The 17755-nt window shown below is 32.1% G+C and overlaps 1 protein-coding gene across 29 annotated transcripts in view; it reads left to right on the top strand.

The window, feature by feature from the left end:
• GPHN (gephyrin) overlaps window positions 1-17755 on the top strand; it is a 603331-nt gene that overhangs the window by 390595 nt on the left and 194981 nt on the right. For all 29 annotated transcript variants that reach the window (XM_048219788.2, XM_048219795.2, XM_048219804.2 and 26 more), the window contains one exon: window positions 7118-7252. In XM_048219788.2, the coding sequence (XP_048075745.1) occupies window positions 7118-7252 (135 nt within the window). The remainder of the gene's footprint in view (window positions 1-7117; window positions 7253-17755) is intronic.

Raw genomic sequence — 17755 nt, 5'->3', positions numbered from 1 at the left:
TCTTCTTTATCCATTCATCCATTGATGGACATTTGGTCTCTTTCCATAATTTGGCTGTTGTTGATAAGGCTGCTATAAACATTGGGGTGCATGTGTCCCTTCAAATCAGTATTTTTGTATCCTTGGGTAAACAAACAATCTTAAAATTTATATGGAACCACAAAAGACCCCAGGAGCCAAAACAATCTTGAAAAATAAATAGTTGATTTAAATTTTTTCAGTAGTCAGCGTAGTGTCTGAGCTTTCTCAGGAACAGTTTCTATTTATTCCTCTTTTTTTTTTTTTCCTATATATGGGCCACACTTTCTTGTTTCTTTGCATAGATTGTAATTTCTGTTGCAAACTGGACATTTTGAATATTATAAGTGGAAACTCTGGAAATCAGATTCTTCTCCCTCCCTGGGGTATGATATTCTCTTTGTCATAATTAGTGTTTTTGGTTTGTTGATTAACTTTTCTTGTCAAGTCTGTTATTAATTATTGGTTACTGAAGTCTCTGTTCTGTTAGCTGTGTGGTCAGCTAGTGATTCAACAGAGATTTCCTTAAATCCCTGAAGAAAACGTATACAGAGAAAGATAATCTCTTATTCTTTGCACTTGGACTCTTTGTATGTATCAAGGAATGCCTTTGACACTCAGCCAGTTTACAACTCTTAGCCTTCACTTCCTGCTTGTGCAGAGTCTGAAGTTCAGCAGGAGTTGAAAGATTAGGTAAAGTCTTCTGAGGATATGGCTAACCCTGAGCATAAACATGAACCTTTGTATTCCCAGGAATATGCTTTCCCAAGTCCTTATGCCCAAAAGTATTTCATTACATAGCCTTTCCTTCCAGGTTTGTCAGTGAATCTGCTCTTTATCCCAGCTGTCATCCCATGCCCAGAGAGCAGTAGCTAATATATTTGCCTTTATATTTTTGAACATTACCACCTCCTGGTTAGCTGCAGAAGCCTGGGGAGAGTTCTAGGTTAGGGGAAATAAAAGCAAACCCTATATGTCCTTCATTAAGCCACCGGACATATTGAAAAAAAGAAATGCAGTTCTTGAGAATAAGTTTTGTTCTCCCTCCAGTACTAAGAATGCTTACCAGGAATGTGGGATGTGTCTTCAAGTGTACCACTGAGCTGTTTAGTGGAGGAATAGCTGTGTTTTTTTGGTTTGTTTTTTGTTTTGGTTTGGTTTTTTTTCCTTGATTAAGCATTCACCTGGTTGCTATAAACTTTTGGTTTGTAGATTTCTGGTTAAGTTGATTCTGACCATTTTTGCTAGTTTAGTCACCTCTTTCATGGAGTGATGGACTTTTGGCATTTCCTACTCTGCCATTTCCACTGGATTCCTTTTAAGACACAAAACCCACTAACTATAAAGGAAAATATTGGTAAATTTGGCTAAATTAAAATATTCTGTTAACCATAGACATAATTAAAACAACAAGTTACAGAATAGGAATAGATGTTTTCACCATACATGACTGGTTATCCAGAATAGATACTAAAATCTAACAATTCAGTAAAAAAGGATAACCCAAAAGGGAAAATTTGGGCAAAAGATTTAAACAGGGACTTTACAAAAAAGAACGTCTAAATGCCTGATAAACATATAAAATAATGCTTTTTCTCATTAACAGTCGGCAAAAGGAACATTAAAACCACGGTAACTATTATTACTACTACCAGACTTGAAAAAAATTGCTAATATTGACAATAGTAGATAGAAATATGTTTTGGAGTAAGAGGAACTATCACCGTTTTCTTTCAATAGACATATAAATTGGCTTAGCCAGTTTGGAAGTTTGTAAAAGGGTTTGCCTGCCCAATAACCAGCAATTCTGTTCTTGAATGTGTGTGTGTGTGTGTGTGTGTGTGTGTATATATATATATATATATATATATATATATATATATATCCTAAAATTGATGCATGTGGGAATCATGATACATAGTAGAATGTTCATAGTAACATTGTTCATAGTATCTCCAAAATGGAAACGGTATACAAATGTCCATACAAATGTTGCCAACTGAGTAATCTATATTCACTGCCTCTGTTTCCTTACCTCCAATTTTTTTTTTTGAACTCTTGTCATCAGGTATCTGTCTTCATCAAATAATGAAATAGCTGTCTCTGAGACAACTAATAACTACTGTCATCTTATTCTTTAGCATCTGTTTCTTTCCCTTTTTATGGCTTGTTAAATTTTATTGATATGTGTCTTTAGGATCTCATCTATTTCTGCAGCTTTCACAACCATATCTCTGCAAAGAATTTCTAAGTCTTTATCTTTTGTGTAAGTTTCTTTTTTGAGATAGGTGGAAAATTTATTTCCAGGCTACTTAATGAAATTGCAAATTTATGGTTGCCAATGTTAACTGGATCCACATTGTTGATAATTCCTTTCTCAGATCTTTAGTTATCCTCCCCATTCATTCATCAATACCCATATTTATGACTCTCCTAAAGTTATCTTTCCCACTTATATTTCCCCATTTTTCTCATTAATAGAACTTCATTTCAGGCACCAAAGGAAGGAATAATAGTGAATATGTCTCTTCTTTTCTTACAAATTACCCTGCTTTATCATCCCACTTGCTTCCTCACCTCACTTCTACCCTTTTACTCTACTGGTAACTTCTTTAATTGCTAGATCTAATGGCTTTTTTAAAGTTTTTATTTAAATTCCAGTTAGTTCACATACAGTGTAATATTAGTTTGAAATGTGCAATATAGTGATTCAACAGTTCTATACAATATCCAGTGCTCATCACAGCAAGTGCACTACTTAATCCCCATCACTTATTTTACCCATCCTCCCACCTGCCTTCCCTCTGGTAACCATCAGTTTGTTCTCTATAATTAAGAGCCTGTTTCTTGGTTAGCCTCCCTCTCTTTTTTTTTCCCCCTTTGCTCATTTGATTTGTTTCTTAAATTCCACATGTGAGTGAAATCATATGATATTTGTCTTTCTGACTGACTTATTTCACTTAGCATAATACTCTCTAGCTCTATCCATGCCATTGCAAATGACAAGATTTCATTCTTTTTTATGGCTGAGTAATATTCTGATATATATATAGATACACACACACACACACACACACACACACACCATCTTTTTTATCCATTCATCAGTTGATGGACTTTGAATGTTTCCATAATTTGGCTATTGTAGATAATGCTGCTGTAAACATCAGGGTATATGTATGCCTTTGAATTAGTATTTTTGTATTCTTTGGGTAAATACCTAGTACTGCAATTGCTATATTGTAGGGTAGTTCTATTTTTAACTTTTTGAGGAACCGCCATACCGTTTCCCAGAATTGCTGCACCAATTTGCATTCCCACCAACAGTGTAAGAGGGTTCCCATTTCTCTACATTCTTGCCAACAGCTGTTGTTTCTTGTTTTTTATTTTAGCCATTCTGACAGGTGTGAGGTGATAGCTCATTGTAGTTTTGATTTGCATTTCCCTTATGATCATTTTGAGCATCTTCTCATGGGTCCGTCGTCCATCTGTATCTTCTTTGGAAAGAAGTCTATTCATGTCTTCTGTCCATTTTTAATTGCACTATTTGTTCTTGGTGTGTTGAGTTTTGTAAGTTCTTTATAGTTTTTGGATACTAACCCTTTATCAGATATATCATTTGCAAATATCTTCTGCCATTCCGTAGGTCGCCTTTTTAGTTTTGTTGATTGCTTCCTTCACTGTTCAGAAACTTTTTATTTTGATGAAGTCCCAAAGGTTTATTTTTGCTTTTGTTTCCTTTGCTTCAGGAGACATATCTAGAAAGAAGTTGCTACGGCTGATGTCAAAGAGGTTACTGCCTGTGTTGTCTTCTAGGATTTTTATGGTTTCAAGTCTCACAGTTAGGTCTTTAATCCATTTTAAGTTTATTTTTGTGTATGGTGTAAGAAAGTGGTCCAGTTTCATTCTTTTTCATGTTGCTGTCCAGCTCTCCCAACACTATTTGTTGAAGAGACTGCCTTTTTCCCATTGGATATCCTTTTCCTGCTTCATCAAAGATTAATTGACTATATAGTTGTGGATTAATTACTGGGTTTTCTCTTCTGTTCCTTTGATCTATGTTTCTATGTTTGTGCCAGTATCATACAGTTTTGGTCATTACAGCTTTGTAATATAACTTGAAGTCTGGAATTATGAGGCCTCCAGCTTTGCTTTGCTTTTTCAAGGTTGCTTTGGCTATTTGGGGTCTTTTATGGTTCCATATGAATTTTAGGATTGTTTATTCTGGCTCTGTAAAAAATACTGTTGGTATTTTGATAGAGATTGCATTAAATGTGCAAATTGCTTTGGATAGGATAGACATTTTAACAATATTTGTTATTTGTTCTTCCAATCCATGAGCATGGAATGTTTTTCTATTTGTCTGTGTCCTCTTCATTTCTTTCATCAGTGTTTTATAGTTTTCAGTACAGGTCTTTTATCTCTTCGGTTAGGCTTATTCCTAGTATCTTATTGTTTTGGGTGCAATTATAAATGGGATTGATTCCTTCCTTTCTCATTCTCTTTCATTATCGGTGTATAGAAATGCAACAGATTTCTGTACATTGATTTTTTTATCCTGCAACTTTACTGAATTCATTTATAAATTCTAGCAGTTTTTTGGTGGAGTCTTTCCAGATCTCAATGGCTTTTTTTTTTTCCCAACTCTTATCCTGTTTCTCTCCATAGTCGATATTTTTTAACATCTCCTTGAAAGTTTCTTTTCTTTTCCCTTCCCTTATGTTCACTCTGTCTTGATTTTTCTCTTTTGTGTCTGTTTCTTAAAGATATGAAAACTAAATAATTTATCTTCCAAACTGATATACCTTTAAAAGTGAAAAGATGTGCTATTTAATAATTGAGCCAATATGATAGATATAAATCCTGATTGTTCAAAATAGGAAAAATAGGATATACTGTTATTTCATTTACAGATTGTTTTTCCCCTTAGTTTTTTTCTTCTGCTAAGCCTGTGATATGGATCTCACCTAGAATTATCAACCATCATCTTTTGTTCTTTTACATACTGTATTTGGATGATCTGAGACATAAGCATGACTGAAACTGTCACCTCCATTGATAATTCCCAAAGTATATATCAAATCCCTAACTTTTTCCTGAGCTCCAGACTTATATTTCTAATAGTTCATTGAGTATCTCCAGGCTATTAACCCCAAAGAATGTACTTCAAATTTAAACTTACCTTTCCCCTGAAATATCCTGCTGTCCTGTCTACATTCATACAGAGAGAGAGAGGGGGGTGTGTAGTATATGTACACATGTTTGTGAGTCTAGAAATCTATATATCGCGTATACCCACTACTTTGTGCATGTGCTTTCTTAGGTACTGGATAAATAGTAGCAAAAGCATGTTTTCATCATGACAAGGCATTCGAGTATGGGAGATAGACATAGATCAAACTATCACACCTACAAATGTAGTATAACTGTGGATATTGCTGTGAAGTAGAGGGGCATGGTGTCCTGTGTAGTATAGTAGGAGCTTTCTTTGCCTTTTTTTCCAATACGTGGCCTTTTTTACTAGACATTAATGGCAACATATAGCTCTTTTAAATCAGACTATCTACCTCCTTTTCTATAAATTATTTATTACAATTCAGTACTCAAATGTACTAGCAGGTAGAGCAGTTTTTCTTCTCAGAATTCCCCTTGCTTTTCACCCTAGTTATGGGAATATTATTTATAAGTCACATAAATTGTTAGGCCCTAAAATGGTAACAGTACCATTGGTAATGAGAATATTGGTATGGAAACTAAATAAAAGAGCTTCTATGGAAATTTGTGAGAAACAGATGATGCATAAGATCAGAAGCACCTTTCTAGTCATAAAGTCTGGTTTCTGCTTCCTTGTTTTCACATAGTAAGTGATATTTACTGATCAAAGTTGATTTCTTATCTTTTTGTCCTATGTATGTCCCCTCTGTGCTCAAAACTTGAAAGTGGTCAAGTTCTCATTTTGAGATCAGAAAACCTAAACCCGTTAGTATTAGCCCAGAACAGGAACTAAATTATGCATAGCCCAAAATAATAATTTTATGATCAACATAAATAATAATTTTTAAAACGAATAATCCACATTTTTTGTCCTTAATGTTTATATTTTTAGAATAGTGATACTCAATTACATCAGTTTTTACCATGTTGATAGGTATAATATAATAATATCAATAATAGTCAATATTTAAGTATTTACTACTTTGTAGTGCTAGATAATTTATATGCATTATCTTATTTAATCCTCAACAGTAATCCAGTGAGGTAGATGCTATCGTTATCTTCATTTTTTTAGGTAAAGGAAATGGTGATTTAAAAAGCAGAGCTGTCAGTGTCCCCAAAGAAGTCATAGCATAGTTAAATGGATAATTGAGAAGAGTTTAATAAGGATCTATAGTGTTTACAAAGGTTTGGGCAGATTTTAGGGAAAGCAGTGAGACACAATGCAGTGCCCTGGGACTAGTAATACTGGAACCATCAATATCTATAGTCCTAATGGGGCAAAGGAAGGGAACTACTACTGGAATCCAGAAAAGATCTTTAAGCACCTGTCAGATGACCAGGGGCTGTGACTTAGCCAACAAGTGGTAACCTGGTAGAGAAGAAGCCAGGGGAATAAAGATCAGACCTTACTCTCCTCTAACCTTTCAGTTTCCTGGCACTGGCTGTACCCAACTAGAAACTAGAGAGCACAGAATAGCTTGTTGATTCTATCTATACAGGTCAGCTTGGAGTCAAGAGGATGAAGGTGGAGAATCTGAAAGGAAAATGGAAAATATCTAGGAATTAAATAATTATTAAATGGCAGAGCCAGTATATGAATGCTGAACACTTTACTCCTTAACTACAATGCTAGACTGCCTCTCATTTAAAAAAAAAAAAAAAGTTTGTGAAATATTATTTGGCAAGAGAAAATATTTTAAAACTGAAGATTTCTATCCTATCCCAAATTGTTGGATGCATTTATACCTAACAGTGAGTGAGACCAAATATATGAAAGCTAGACAGCAAAGAATGAAAAAAAAAAAAAAGTTAGGTATGGGCATTGATTTTAATGTTGTTGGTATTTTCAGAATATTAAACCATCCTTGTTTTTCTTGCTCAGATTCCAGACTCCATCATTTCTCGTGGTGTTCAGGTGCTCCCACGAGACACAGCCTCCCTCAGCACTACTCCTTCAGAATCGCCTCGTGCTCAGGCTACATCTCGCCTTTCTACAGCTTCCTGCCCAACACCAAAAGTAAGTACAGTTCCATGGCACCTTAAACTTGTTCTGCTATACAAGTCTGGGAAATTTAACCAGTATTTCCCTCTGCTTGTCAAGGTTGGATTGCATGCAAGATAATGCAATGAAAAATGAATGGACTATAAGATAATTACCACTTACTGTTTCACAGATTGTCAAATTAGGCCAACAGTAGGACAATAGAAATTTCATGTAAAATGTCTACTCCTACATCACAGCTACAGGTATTACTTTCTGTAGTTCCTGTTTCTTTGTTTTAGACTTGTTATTTTTTAACATACTCATCAGTATAGATGTGAAGTTATTTGTTTATGCAAAGGATGAATGCATTTCTGGCCAATAAAGTGTAAGATTAACAAAATTTAAAAATGTCACCAAAAGAATTTTTTTTTTAGCTTTCCAGGCTGGGGTAGCTCCCTGCTCTAGTATCATTCCAAATTTTTTCAAACATATTCAACTTGGAATGTTGCTGCCTAATATTTGGAAACAAATCTAAATTGATTAGAAAGAAAGTTTTAATGCCAACCTTTGGGGGAGGAAGGAAGTTTTTTAATATTTATTCCTTACAATTTTTCCCAAGTACTGAATCATGTGTGGGAGGAAAAAAGGATTAGACATTTATTTGCTGCCTCACTTCTTTATGTATATGATAAATTAAGTAGCAGGCATAGTAATGGCTATAACTGCTTTCTTCTGGAATATCCCTTTCCTGGTTAAGTTTTTCATTTGTGCTTTCAAGTTTTCTATCCTGATGGATCCAATATTGGCATCAAAAGATTAACAGTAACATTCCTTCTTATTTAATAAGATATGGTATTAGATATCAGCTGTACACTAAATTTATTCAAGGGATCTGCGGGTAATTTTTCAAACTGTGGCTTCTTCTCTGTCATCAGATTTACAACTTATATGGCTGTCTTCCTCAATTCCAACTTTTTCATGAATTAAGAATGTTATAACTGGACTTAACTTGGAAGTGATCCCAAACAGTTCTTCATATGTGTAGTACAGTTGCTTTTACATACCATGGTACAACCTTCTCAGCAAAGTCCTCACAATGTTACTGTTATGTATCACCGCTTTTAGATTTGTGTCAAATATAACCAATATTAATTTTATAGTTTAAAAAATTATGGTTCTAAATCTTCAATGAAGAAAAACTATAAGAACATTCTAGGCATAAAATATATGTGAATGCCATTCAGGTGCCATTCAGCTACATCTTCAACTGAATGAAAACATGGAGTTCTAAGACTTGAATTAGTTAGAAGAATCTTATTCCTACCTTTTAAATTTTAAAACAAAATATTGTTTACATTAAATCCCAAATATACAAGCTATCCTCATTTCTGAAGTCTGGGAAATAAAGTCAAAAGTTCAGTCCACTATAAATGTTTAGTCATTCACCAAATATTAAGACCTAAATTTTGGGAATATGGGACTATTCAAGATGCAGTATTCTTTTCCTTAATAATTTACTGTGAACATAAATATCTAAGCTAAATTTAATTAAACATAGTAGTTCATGAGCCTTTTTAAAACTTTGTAATTACATCTTAATTACAAAAGGAATATTAAATGCAATCCTAAAATAACTTGGCATTCCAAATTTACTAAGGTGAAATCCTAAAAATAAAAATATTAACATCTATTAAGTTAATTTGCTTATTACAAAACTTTAGGAGAACAGATCGCTTGTCTTAATATTTTTTCCTTAGTTATCATTTAGATGTTCAAAATAACAATGAATTCAAAAAAAGGAGTGTATTTGGATATCCTTTTTTTCTAGGATTTTTTTTCCTGTATTTTTATGTAGGAATAAGGTTCTATTCATTTTAGATAATTTTTACCTGCACCAGAATATATACCTCAAAGATAATATTAGTACTTTATGAAGTATAATTTTAAAATTAAACTTCTAAGGCTGAACCAGAATAACAATATAATAAAAAACTAGTTTGAATATTGACTCTTTTTAGAAGCAGTGAAGAAAGTCAAATTAATCTATTGAAAGTCTCAAATTATAAGACTGCTTAATTAAACCTAAACTAGATACTCATATATGCTTTTATATCAGTGACAGATACAATCTCTGCCCTCATGGAGTTTATAGTTTAGTTGATGGTATATTAAAGTAAATAGGTAAACATAAATTATTCTAATAATTATAATTTCACCATAACTTAACAACTATAAATCGAAATTCATGCTAAGCAGAAATGAAAATGTCATACTGATAGAAAATAGGAGGGAAACCTTACTTAGATAGGATTATCAGAGAATTCCTCTCTAAGGAGAACATTTCACCTGGGATATGAAGGATGGATAAAAACAAAACAAAAGCTTTTGTTTTGGGTGGAGGTTTTGAGAATTATATTCAGCAATAATGACCACTTTAAACACATTGTCACCAGCCAGTTACCACCAGTCAAGAACTCTCAGACTAAAATGTCATTACTACATGAAAAGTCAGTGACTTCATAATCCAACTTCAGATATTGCTTCCTTTTTATTTTAATTTTTTTTTTGCCTTTGCCTACTGAGTCAAATTGCAAGGCCATAGGTTTTAGCACTTAAATCTATTCTAGGTGAGTTGTTTATTTTAATTTTGTAGCATAAAAATTTAAGGCAGAAAAGTCAGAATACCAGGCTTCTAATTTGAGATATGGGTAAAGGGTGATGTTATTAACTATATTAAGGAATAATAAGAGAAGAAATGCATTTTGAGGGTAAGAGAAAGGAGTTAATACACGTTGGTTTTGAATGTATTCAATCTGAGATGTCTCTCTCAGGAATGCTATCCAGCATAAAATCATAACACTAGTGAGTTTGACATTGTTACTGTTACTGCATCTTGGTGCTGATATTTATAATTTAGTACCTAATAATGTCAGTCAAACCCCATAGAAATCCCTCTTCTACGTTTCAGATTAAACATGCAGTCTATCATGTGCAGAAATATATGTGCAAATATATTTTCATCAGAAATACAATATGGTCTTGAATGATCATCGGTAGAAAGAACACTTGACTTGATAATAGAAGACATGTATTTAGATGCTGGCTTCTCTGCTTAATAACCACACTAACTTAAGCAAGTTGCTCAGCTTTTCTGAGCTTCGTGTCTGTAAAGAAATACAACAGGTTATTAATTTATTAAATAGTCTTTGCCTAGTGCTGGGAGAGCAGTGGTGAGCAGTAGACATTGTTCTTGCCATTACAAACAGACAAAATAGGCAACTACAAATTATAATAAAGTATAAATGTTGTTATTTATCACCAAGAATACAGAATACTCTGGGAATAACCATCAGAAGCACTTTCCCTCTGTAGCTTTTTATCAACTGGGCAGTATGTAAGCTTAAAGACTTCGGTTCATTTACCTCTGTGCATCTATTTTTTTTAAGTCAACAGCTATAATATTAAACATTATTTTGGATTCACATTTTATATGTTTACTACAGTATAATATCCTGGATTGTCCTTTTACTCTTTAAGATTACCAGCTGTAGTGAGAACAACATCTATATAATATACCATTTGGATTTACTTTTTAATATGCAGTCTAATGAAGACAACCAACTTTTCTAAACAATTCTTTATTAATCGACATTGTCTCCAACAATGTTTATTTGTTGTACTGAAATGATGTAATATTTTAAAGTATGTGGGAAAAAAGTAATTTCTGTTTTATACCAGTTATTTTCTTTTAATGAAATATGACTGAAATGAAAATGATTTTCACTCCACTTGCTTTATGAAACTATGAAGTATCTTTTAAGAACAAACTTGGAATTTTAATCTTTTATTGCCCTAAGTAAAAGAGTGGTATAGCCAAAAAAAGTCAAATAGTATGTAAATTCCATTTAAATAATAGTGGGCAATATCTAGAAGACTCAAATTCTAACACGGTGATAATCTCCCAAAAATCGCTTGCTAAAAATAATTCTGTAACAGATAAATTCTGTTGTAAAGTGAGCATGCTTCACAACTTAAATGAACGTTGATTTTTCAGTTATAAAAGGCAGCAGCATCGCTATTTGAAATCAAGAGGCATGGGGTAGAGAATAATGACCAGAGCAAAAAAGAAAAAAAATATCCAAACTTTCAATCAATTCACCATTCCCAGTAGATGTTGTTAAAATAGGGAATAATTTTTAAAGACCAATTTAATAATATTTTTATTCGTTAAGCATCTGGTTTGGCTTAAAAAATAAATGGAGTCTATTATTACATATTCTCTGTACCTTAAAGATTAGAATAGAATTTTGTACCCAGACTAACCAGCAAGTTATTTTTTTTCTTCTTAGGAAGAAAATATGAATACTACCTATCTAAAACTAAAGGTTATGAAATTATTAAAAACTATATGTATTGAAATATCTTAATATGAAGGGTATGTTAATTTAATACACTCATGTCTAATCTTAATTCAAACAAAATGCAGAATTCTGACTTCACTCTAGGTTTCTATTATTCTCCTTTGAGCAAATGAATTTAGATTGGATAAAGAATAAACGATTTTCACAGTTTTTAATGTGTATGTCTGAAAAGCAGTGTGATTTCCTTTACATATTCCCTTGAGAGTTTTTCTTAGTCATGTTGGTTTGTACAAACTATTGCACATTGTCACTATTTTCCTTTATGAACAACACCAGAGTGATTATGTGATACAGTTAGTTTCATTCGTTCTAAACCTGAGGCTCCCAAGTCTCTGGAGAATCTTACGAAGTTGTTAAAATTCCATCCTCGATCAAAACACTATGTGGACCCCGCAAATTATTTTCTACTATTTTGAAGAGCCTAAACAAAATCAGTAAGACTATTTTAAATATTAAGTTTCTTTTGCTTTTGTCTGAAATTATATCAACATTGTATATCAAAATCTGTTCAACTGTTAATGACATTATAGAAATTTATGTGTTGTGTATGTAGAGTCGACAAGTGCCAAAATGTTTGGAAAGCACAGAATTAGTGATCAAAAGTACATTCTCTGGACATAAAAGTATAAGTTTTCTTTTGTGCAAGGTTAATTGCCCCATCTGGGGAATACTGAGCAATAATAGTCTCAACATCATGGGTCAAATCTGGCAATTCTTAAACTTAATTGTCTCAGGACCGCTTAAAAACCAAAGACACCAAATAGCTTCTGTTTATGTGGGTTACGTCTAGCAATATTTTCTGTACTAGAAATTAAAACTGAGAAAATTTTTAATGCCTATTTATTTGCTTCAAAATAAGAATAATAAAGTCTTTATATGTTAACATAAACAACATTGTAATGAAAATAATATTTTCCAAAACAGAAAACAAAAGTTGGAAAAGGATAGCATTGTTTTATATTTCTCAAATATATTTTAATGTCTGGTTCAATAGAAGACAGCTGGATTCTCACATCTGCTTCCATACTTTAGTCTGTTGTGATATGTTTTGGTTGAAGAATATAAAAAAACAAAAAACAAATTCAGCTTCACACGGTTATGTAGTTAGAAAAGAAAGGACTAGCATTTTCACATAGTTGTGGATATTCTTTTGACACAACACCAAAGATTTATAATTGATAGTTTATTAAAAGTTAGTCGAAGTATAAAATCTAAAACCCTCTCACGGACTATACTACACTCTGATATATTAAAATTTTTGGTCCATCTTGAGCTTTGAATGGATCTTATACCTGGGCATGGTTTTGGAATATATATGTTGGTCACTTAGAAAATAGAAGTTCTTCCAAATGTTGACATATTTCATTGTATTATACCAAAAAATTATCTTCATTGATATAACCACCATGCTGATCAAAAAAAGTCTTGGAAGCATTGGAAGCTCTCAAGTTCATGGTGATAGATGTTTTCCACAATTCTGATTTTTGCTTAACAACTAGAATTTTATCCTTGGCAAAAAAAAAAAAAAAAAAAAAGGCAACAAATCCTGTCTGTTTTCCTTAAATTGGCAGCCTCATTTCATTCAGTTTTGAGAAAATGTCTACCAAGCATCTAAATCTGGATAATCATAGTTTGTCCGTCATTCTTTCATTCCTTCAAGTAAAAATAGTGTTCTGTGTAAAACCTGGTTAGTTCAGCTTTCACCTCAACTGCAGAAGTGCTTTTCCTTGAGAAAAGCATCCTTTGGTATGTATGCATTGGAAGTATTTTATTCTTACTTTCCATTTTGTCGTACTCAAGGGACAAGTTTTAATTAAATTAGTATTCACTGTTTCATTGAAGACAATGTTAAATGAAACTAGCTTTTCTTTTTTGAAACTGTTAGTTTTGGGTTTTTTTTTAACTATTAGTACATAGTAGTGAATAATACAATGACTATTCATACTGTTTGAATCCACTGTCTTGATTTACACTAAAATACCAGCCCACCATTGCTTTTGTACCATGAGTGCAAATGTCAATATAGTGAAAAAGGAAAATAATGTCTTAGTACTATTGTTAAAATAATCTGGCCTTGTGGACCCCTGAAAAGGTCTCAAGGACCTTCATGGGTCCATCAACCATACTTAAATTGTCACTGGTACAATAAAATGAGTAAACTGGCTTATGTTTCTTGAAAATATCCTAGGTCAAAATTATGTATGCTGAATCTTGTCTTTCATTGAGAAATTGTTAATGGTGGTATTCTCAGTCCAGAGATTGTATCGTATCCTTTATGTAAATGACCACCAGTACCATGCTTAAGCATTCCAAATTATTCACCCCGACTCTGTGATCCAGGTTAATTCTAGGGCAGGGAACAGAGTTTCTCCTCCTTGATTCAAAATGAGAGAAGACTTTAAGAGTCTTTTGAAGACACATAGCCAGAACTTGTAATTTCTGGCTAATTCTACTCATTTCCAATGTGATGCTACTACTGTATTTGGGTACCAACTGATTTTTCCCCAGGATATCCTGTCCTAATAAATACACAGAGAGCCCTTTAAGTCAGAGCATAGCTGTTGGAAGATCATTTTATTAGGAATATAATTGGGGATGACTCTTTTTTTTTAACTAGCTTAGAACACTTAAACTTGGTGAGATTTTTAAATAAAAATATAAATTTTCAGCTTTTCCTAAAAAAATAAGGTTGACATTATTGAGTTAATACTGACATATATAAATACTCACCTGGCATTCTGTATACCCACCAAGCTCTTTTCTTTATTTTCATTTAATGTCTGGCTTTTATAGACATAACTGATTTTTCAGTCATTCATTATTGCCTACTTTCTCCTCTATAACATGTATGTTTTGCTATTTACTCTGGCTTGATAGCAAAACAGATTCTTGAGGCCTCAAATAAAGAATGGTTCTCTTCTATCCTTTTCTAATGAGAAAGTACTACCCAGTGTGGTAAAGTATTTCATATTTTGCAAAAACTGGAATTAGATAATAACAGTATATTTTAACTATTAATTTTGAATTTACAAATTATTTTAAATAGTTATTCTGTGACATTCTGCTAAATATGCAGGGTTATACATTGATTTCTGTTCCTTCATTCATCTGATTAAGTATCCCCTCTGCCTTTATATGTCATGGAAATTGAAAATGGGATTCCCCTGATCCTTTTCTAATTATTGAATGTTCACAGATTATATTCATCATTGAAGCTGAGTATAACCTAACTGTGAAACGTATAATTGCCATCCTGAAATCTGAACTTGCAAATGAATTTTGATTAGTCTGAGAAGATACAGCTAACCATAAATTATTAGTTATAGAGATAATAGTTTTATTTCTTAGTCAGTCTGTTAGTGGCATGGTGTTTTTTTATTTTAAAAAAGTAATATATATACTCATATTACAGCAAAAAAAAAAAAAAGAAAAAAGTGTTCCTGAATGATTACCCCTAATAAATAGCAATATCTAAATGTTGCTATATATTTTTCTGTTATTTTTTTCTATAAATTCAAATATTTTATATAAATGGATAATAATGGAAGGCAGTGATTAAGAGCTCAGGTTTTGGAGTCTGACAGACCTGGTGAGGAATATAAGCTTTATCACTTACTAGATGTGTGGCTTTCAGAAAGTTACCTTATCTCTATAATCTTACTTATCTAATCTATAATGAAAAATTATACTAATTGCCTCAAAGAGTTGTTTAAGGTTTAAATTTGAAAGTGCAAATAGCTTATCACAGTGTTTGAAATATAGGAAGTGCTCAATAAATGTTAGCTATTATTATTAAACTATATAATATTTTAACCTATTTCATTCATTTAGTAATATGAACATCTTCCTATGTCATGAACTTCTTTACATTTTTAAAAATTATCTTCTGCAACATAATTATAACTTATTGTTTGGCATTCTGCTTTGTGGTTGTAGCCTAGTTTTTTTGCCAGCCCCTATTTGGATATCTTAGGTGTTTCCTATTTCCCAGTTTTAAAAACAATGGTGCAATAATCTTCTGAAAGTTGAATGTTTTAGTCTTCTTTTAATGAAATTTAGCAGCTTATATTAATTCTACCTCTGAAAGTATATGCAGAACTTTTAGGCCCTAGATTCCTATAATTTATATGAATATCAAAAACAGATATTTTTTTCATATTCATGAATTCAGTTTAATGATATTATGGAAGAAGCAAGTTTAGCATGGTTAGGATTTGTATTTGACTGATTTACTGGCAGACATTTAAAAATTATAGATCCAAAGTTGTTTGAAAAAATAACATTGAGTATGTGAAAGTATTGCACTATGAGGCACTAAATATTGAGTATCAGCCCTAGTCTGCCACTTTATAGCTTTTTGAGAACTAGTAGACCTCAGTTTCTATTTCTGTAATACCCTGGTATGAAATTAATCAGCCTCTAAATTCCCTTATAGGCCTATAATCCCATTCCTTTGAAATCAGTTTCTCCACTGACTTGAATAAATATTATCATTCCAGTTAGCCCTTCTCTCTGATATTATATTAATATCTAATTAATATAAAATAATATACATTTATTTATTCCAGCTTTTGCATTCCATGCTACTACATAAAGTTAGAGATTATCAACTGAAAACGTTCTAACCTCATTTAAGATCTTTCTCATTCAGATCAAGCTCATCTCTTTTAAATGGAATACTAGTTTCTCTTGGTATCCACTGGAGTTGTATTCAGTTTATGCGAAGATAGGAAAGTAAGAACTGTAGAAATACAAAGAATAGTGAAATTAAGAATACCACCTTTCAGTTCCATTTAATAACTTCACATTCTATAAATTTATTTTTAATGGTTTGGGGCATATTTTGTGCAAAAGGCCGCTGAACAAAGTTAACCTGTGCCATCATTATTTTCGCAGCTGATTTTGGAGTTGATTAGATAAAGCCATGATTCAAATCCATGTAATTAACTACTTTGTCTCATGTAGGAGTTCAATACAGAGCATATCCAAAACTAACATAATCTCTAGATCTTTATATTGTAAAATGATATATATTCTAAAACTGGTCACGTATTTTCTTGCCCAAAACTTCATGATTACCTGTTGGCCCTACTCATTCTACTTTCATTAAAAACAAAACAATACATTAATTCAGAAATTTTTTAATGAATATTTTTTAGTGCATAGTATTATGTCAAATACTATGCTAGGTGTTGGGGATATAGCAATAGATATACTTCTTAGCCCTGCTCTCAAGGACCTTAATAAAGGAGTTGATGTGAAGAAAAAAAAATTACAACAAATCTATCAGATAAAGTGTTGATAGCCCAAAAGAGCTCTTCTAATCTCATAGGAAAAAAAAGAAATAAAATAACTAAAGAGCAGGAACAGCCATTTTATAAAAAGAAATAAATTCAGCAAAGAAATATGTCAGAAAACATATATCCTCTCACTAGAAATTTATTTAAAATTTTAAACAATACAAATTTTGCAGTCCAGTTGATAACCATTTTTAAATTATAATCATCCATACTATAATGAACAGTGACCTGAGCTTTCCTATTGACACTAGTAGGAATATAAATCTGTGTGACCTTTCAAGTGAACATTACATATAAGGATATATATATATCCTTAAAATTTTTCTTACATTTTAATCAATCATAGTTTCCAGAAATTTATCCAGTGGAAATTATCAAAGAAGCCATCAAAGACTTATGTACAAGACTATTTATCATGCCATTATTCATATTCATGAAAAATTAGAACCAACCTTAATTGTCCATGGTTAAATAACTTATACATACATATATGAGTTATTTATATAACCCAAAAAATCATATCTTTTAGGGTATTTAATGACATGGGAAAATGCTCAAAATAAAATATGTGGTTAGAAAAAATAGTAAACAATAGTGCATAGGGATGGAATTGCAAGTTATTTTATAATCTGTATTATTTTTTAAACCAGAAAAATAAAAATTTTTTGTTATTTAAATAGGTTCTGGTAATGACAGAGCTGTCTTTTGCCTGCTTTTCAGATTTATAACAAATCTTCATAAAGCCAACTATTTATTTATTTTTGTAACTGTGTTTACACCAGAGCATTTTTATATCTAGGCTAAGCTATTCTATT

Source organism: Ursus arctos, unplaced genomic scaffold (genome assembly GCF_023065955.2).
Source record: "Ursus arctos isolate Adak ecotype North America unplaced genomic scaffold, UrsArc2.0 scaffold_25, whole genome shotgun sequence".
Taxonomy (NCBI): Eukaryota; Metazoa; Chordata; class Mammalia; order Carnivora; family Ursidae; genus Ursus; species Ursus arctos.
Note: the sequence above shows the minus strand (reverse complement) of the source record. Positions and strands in the feature narration are given on the sequence as shown.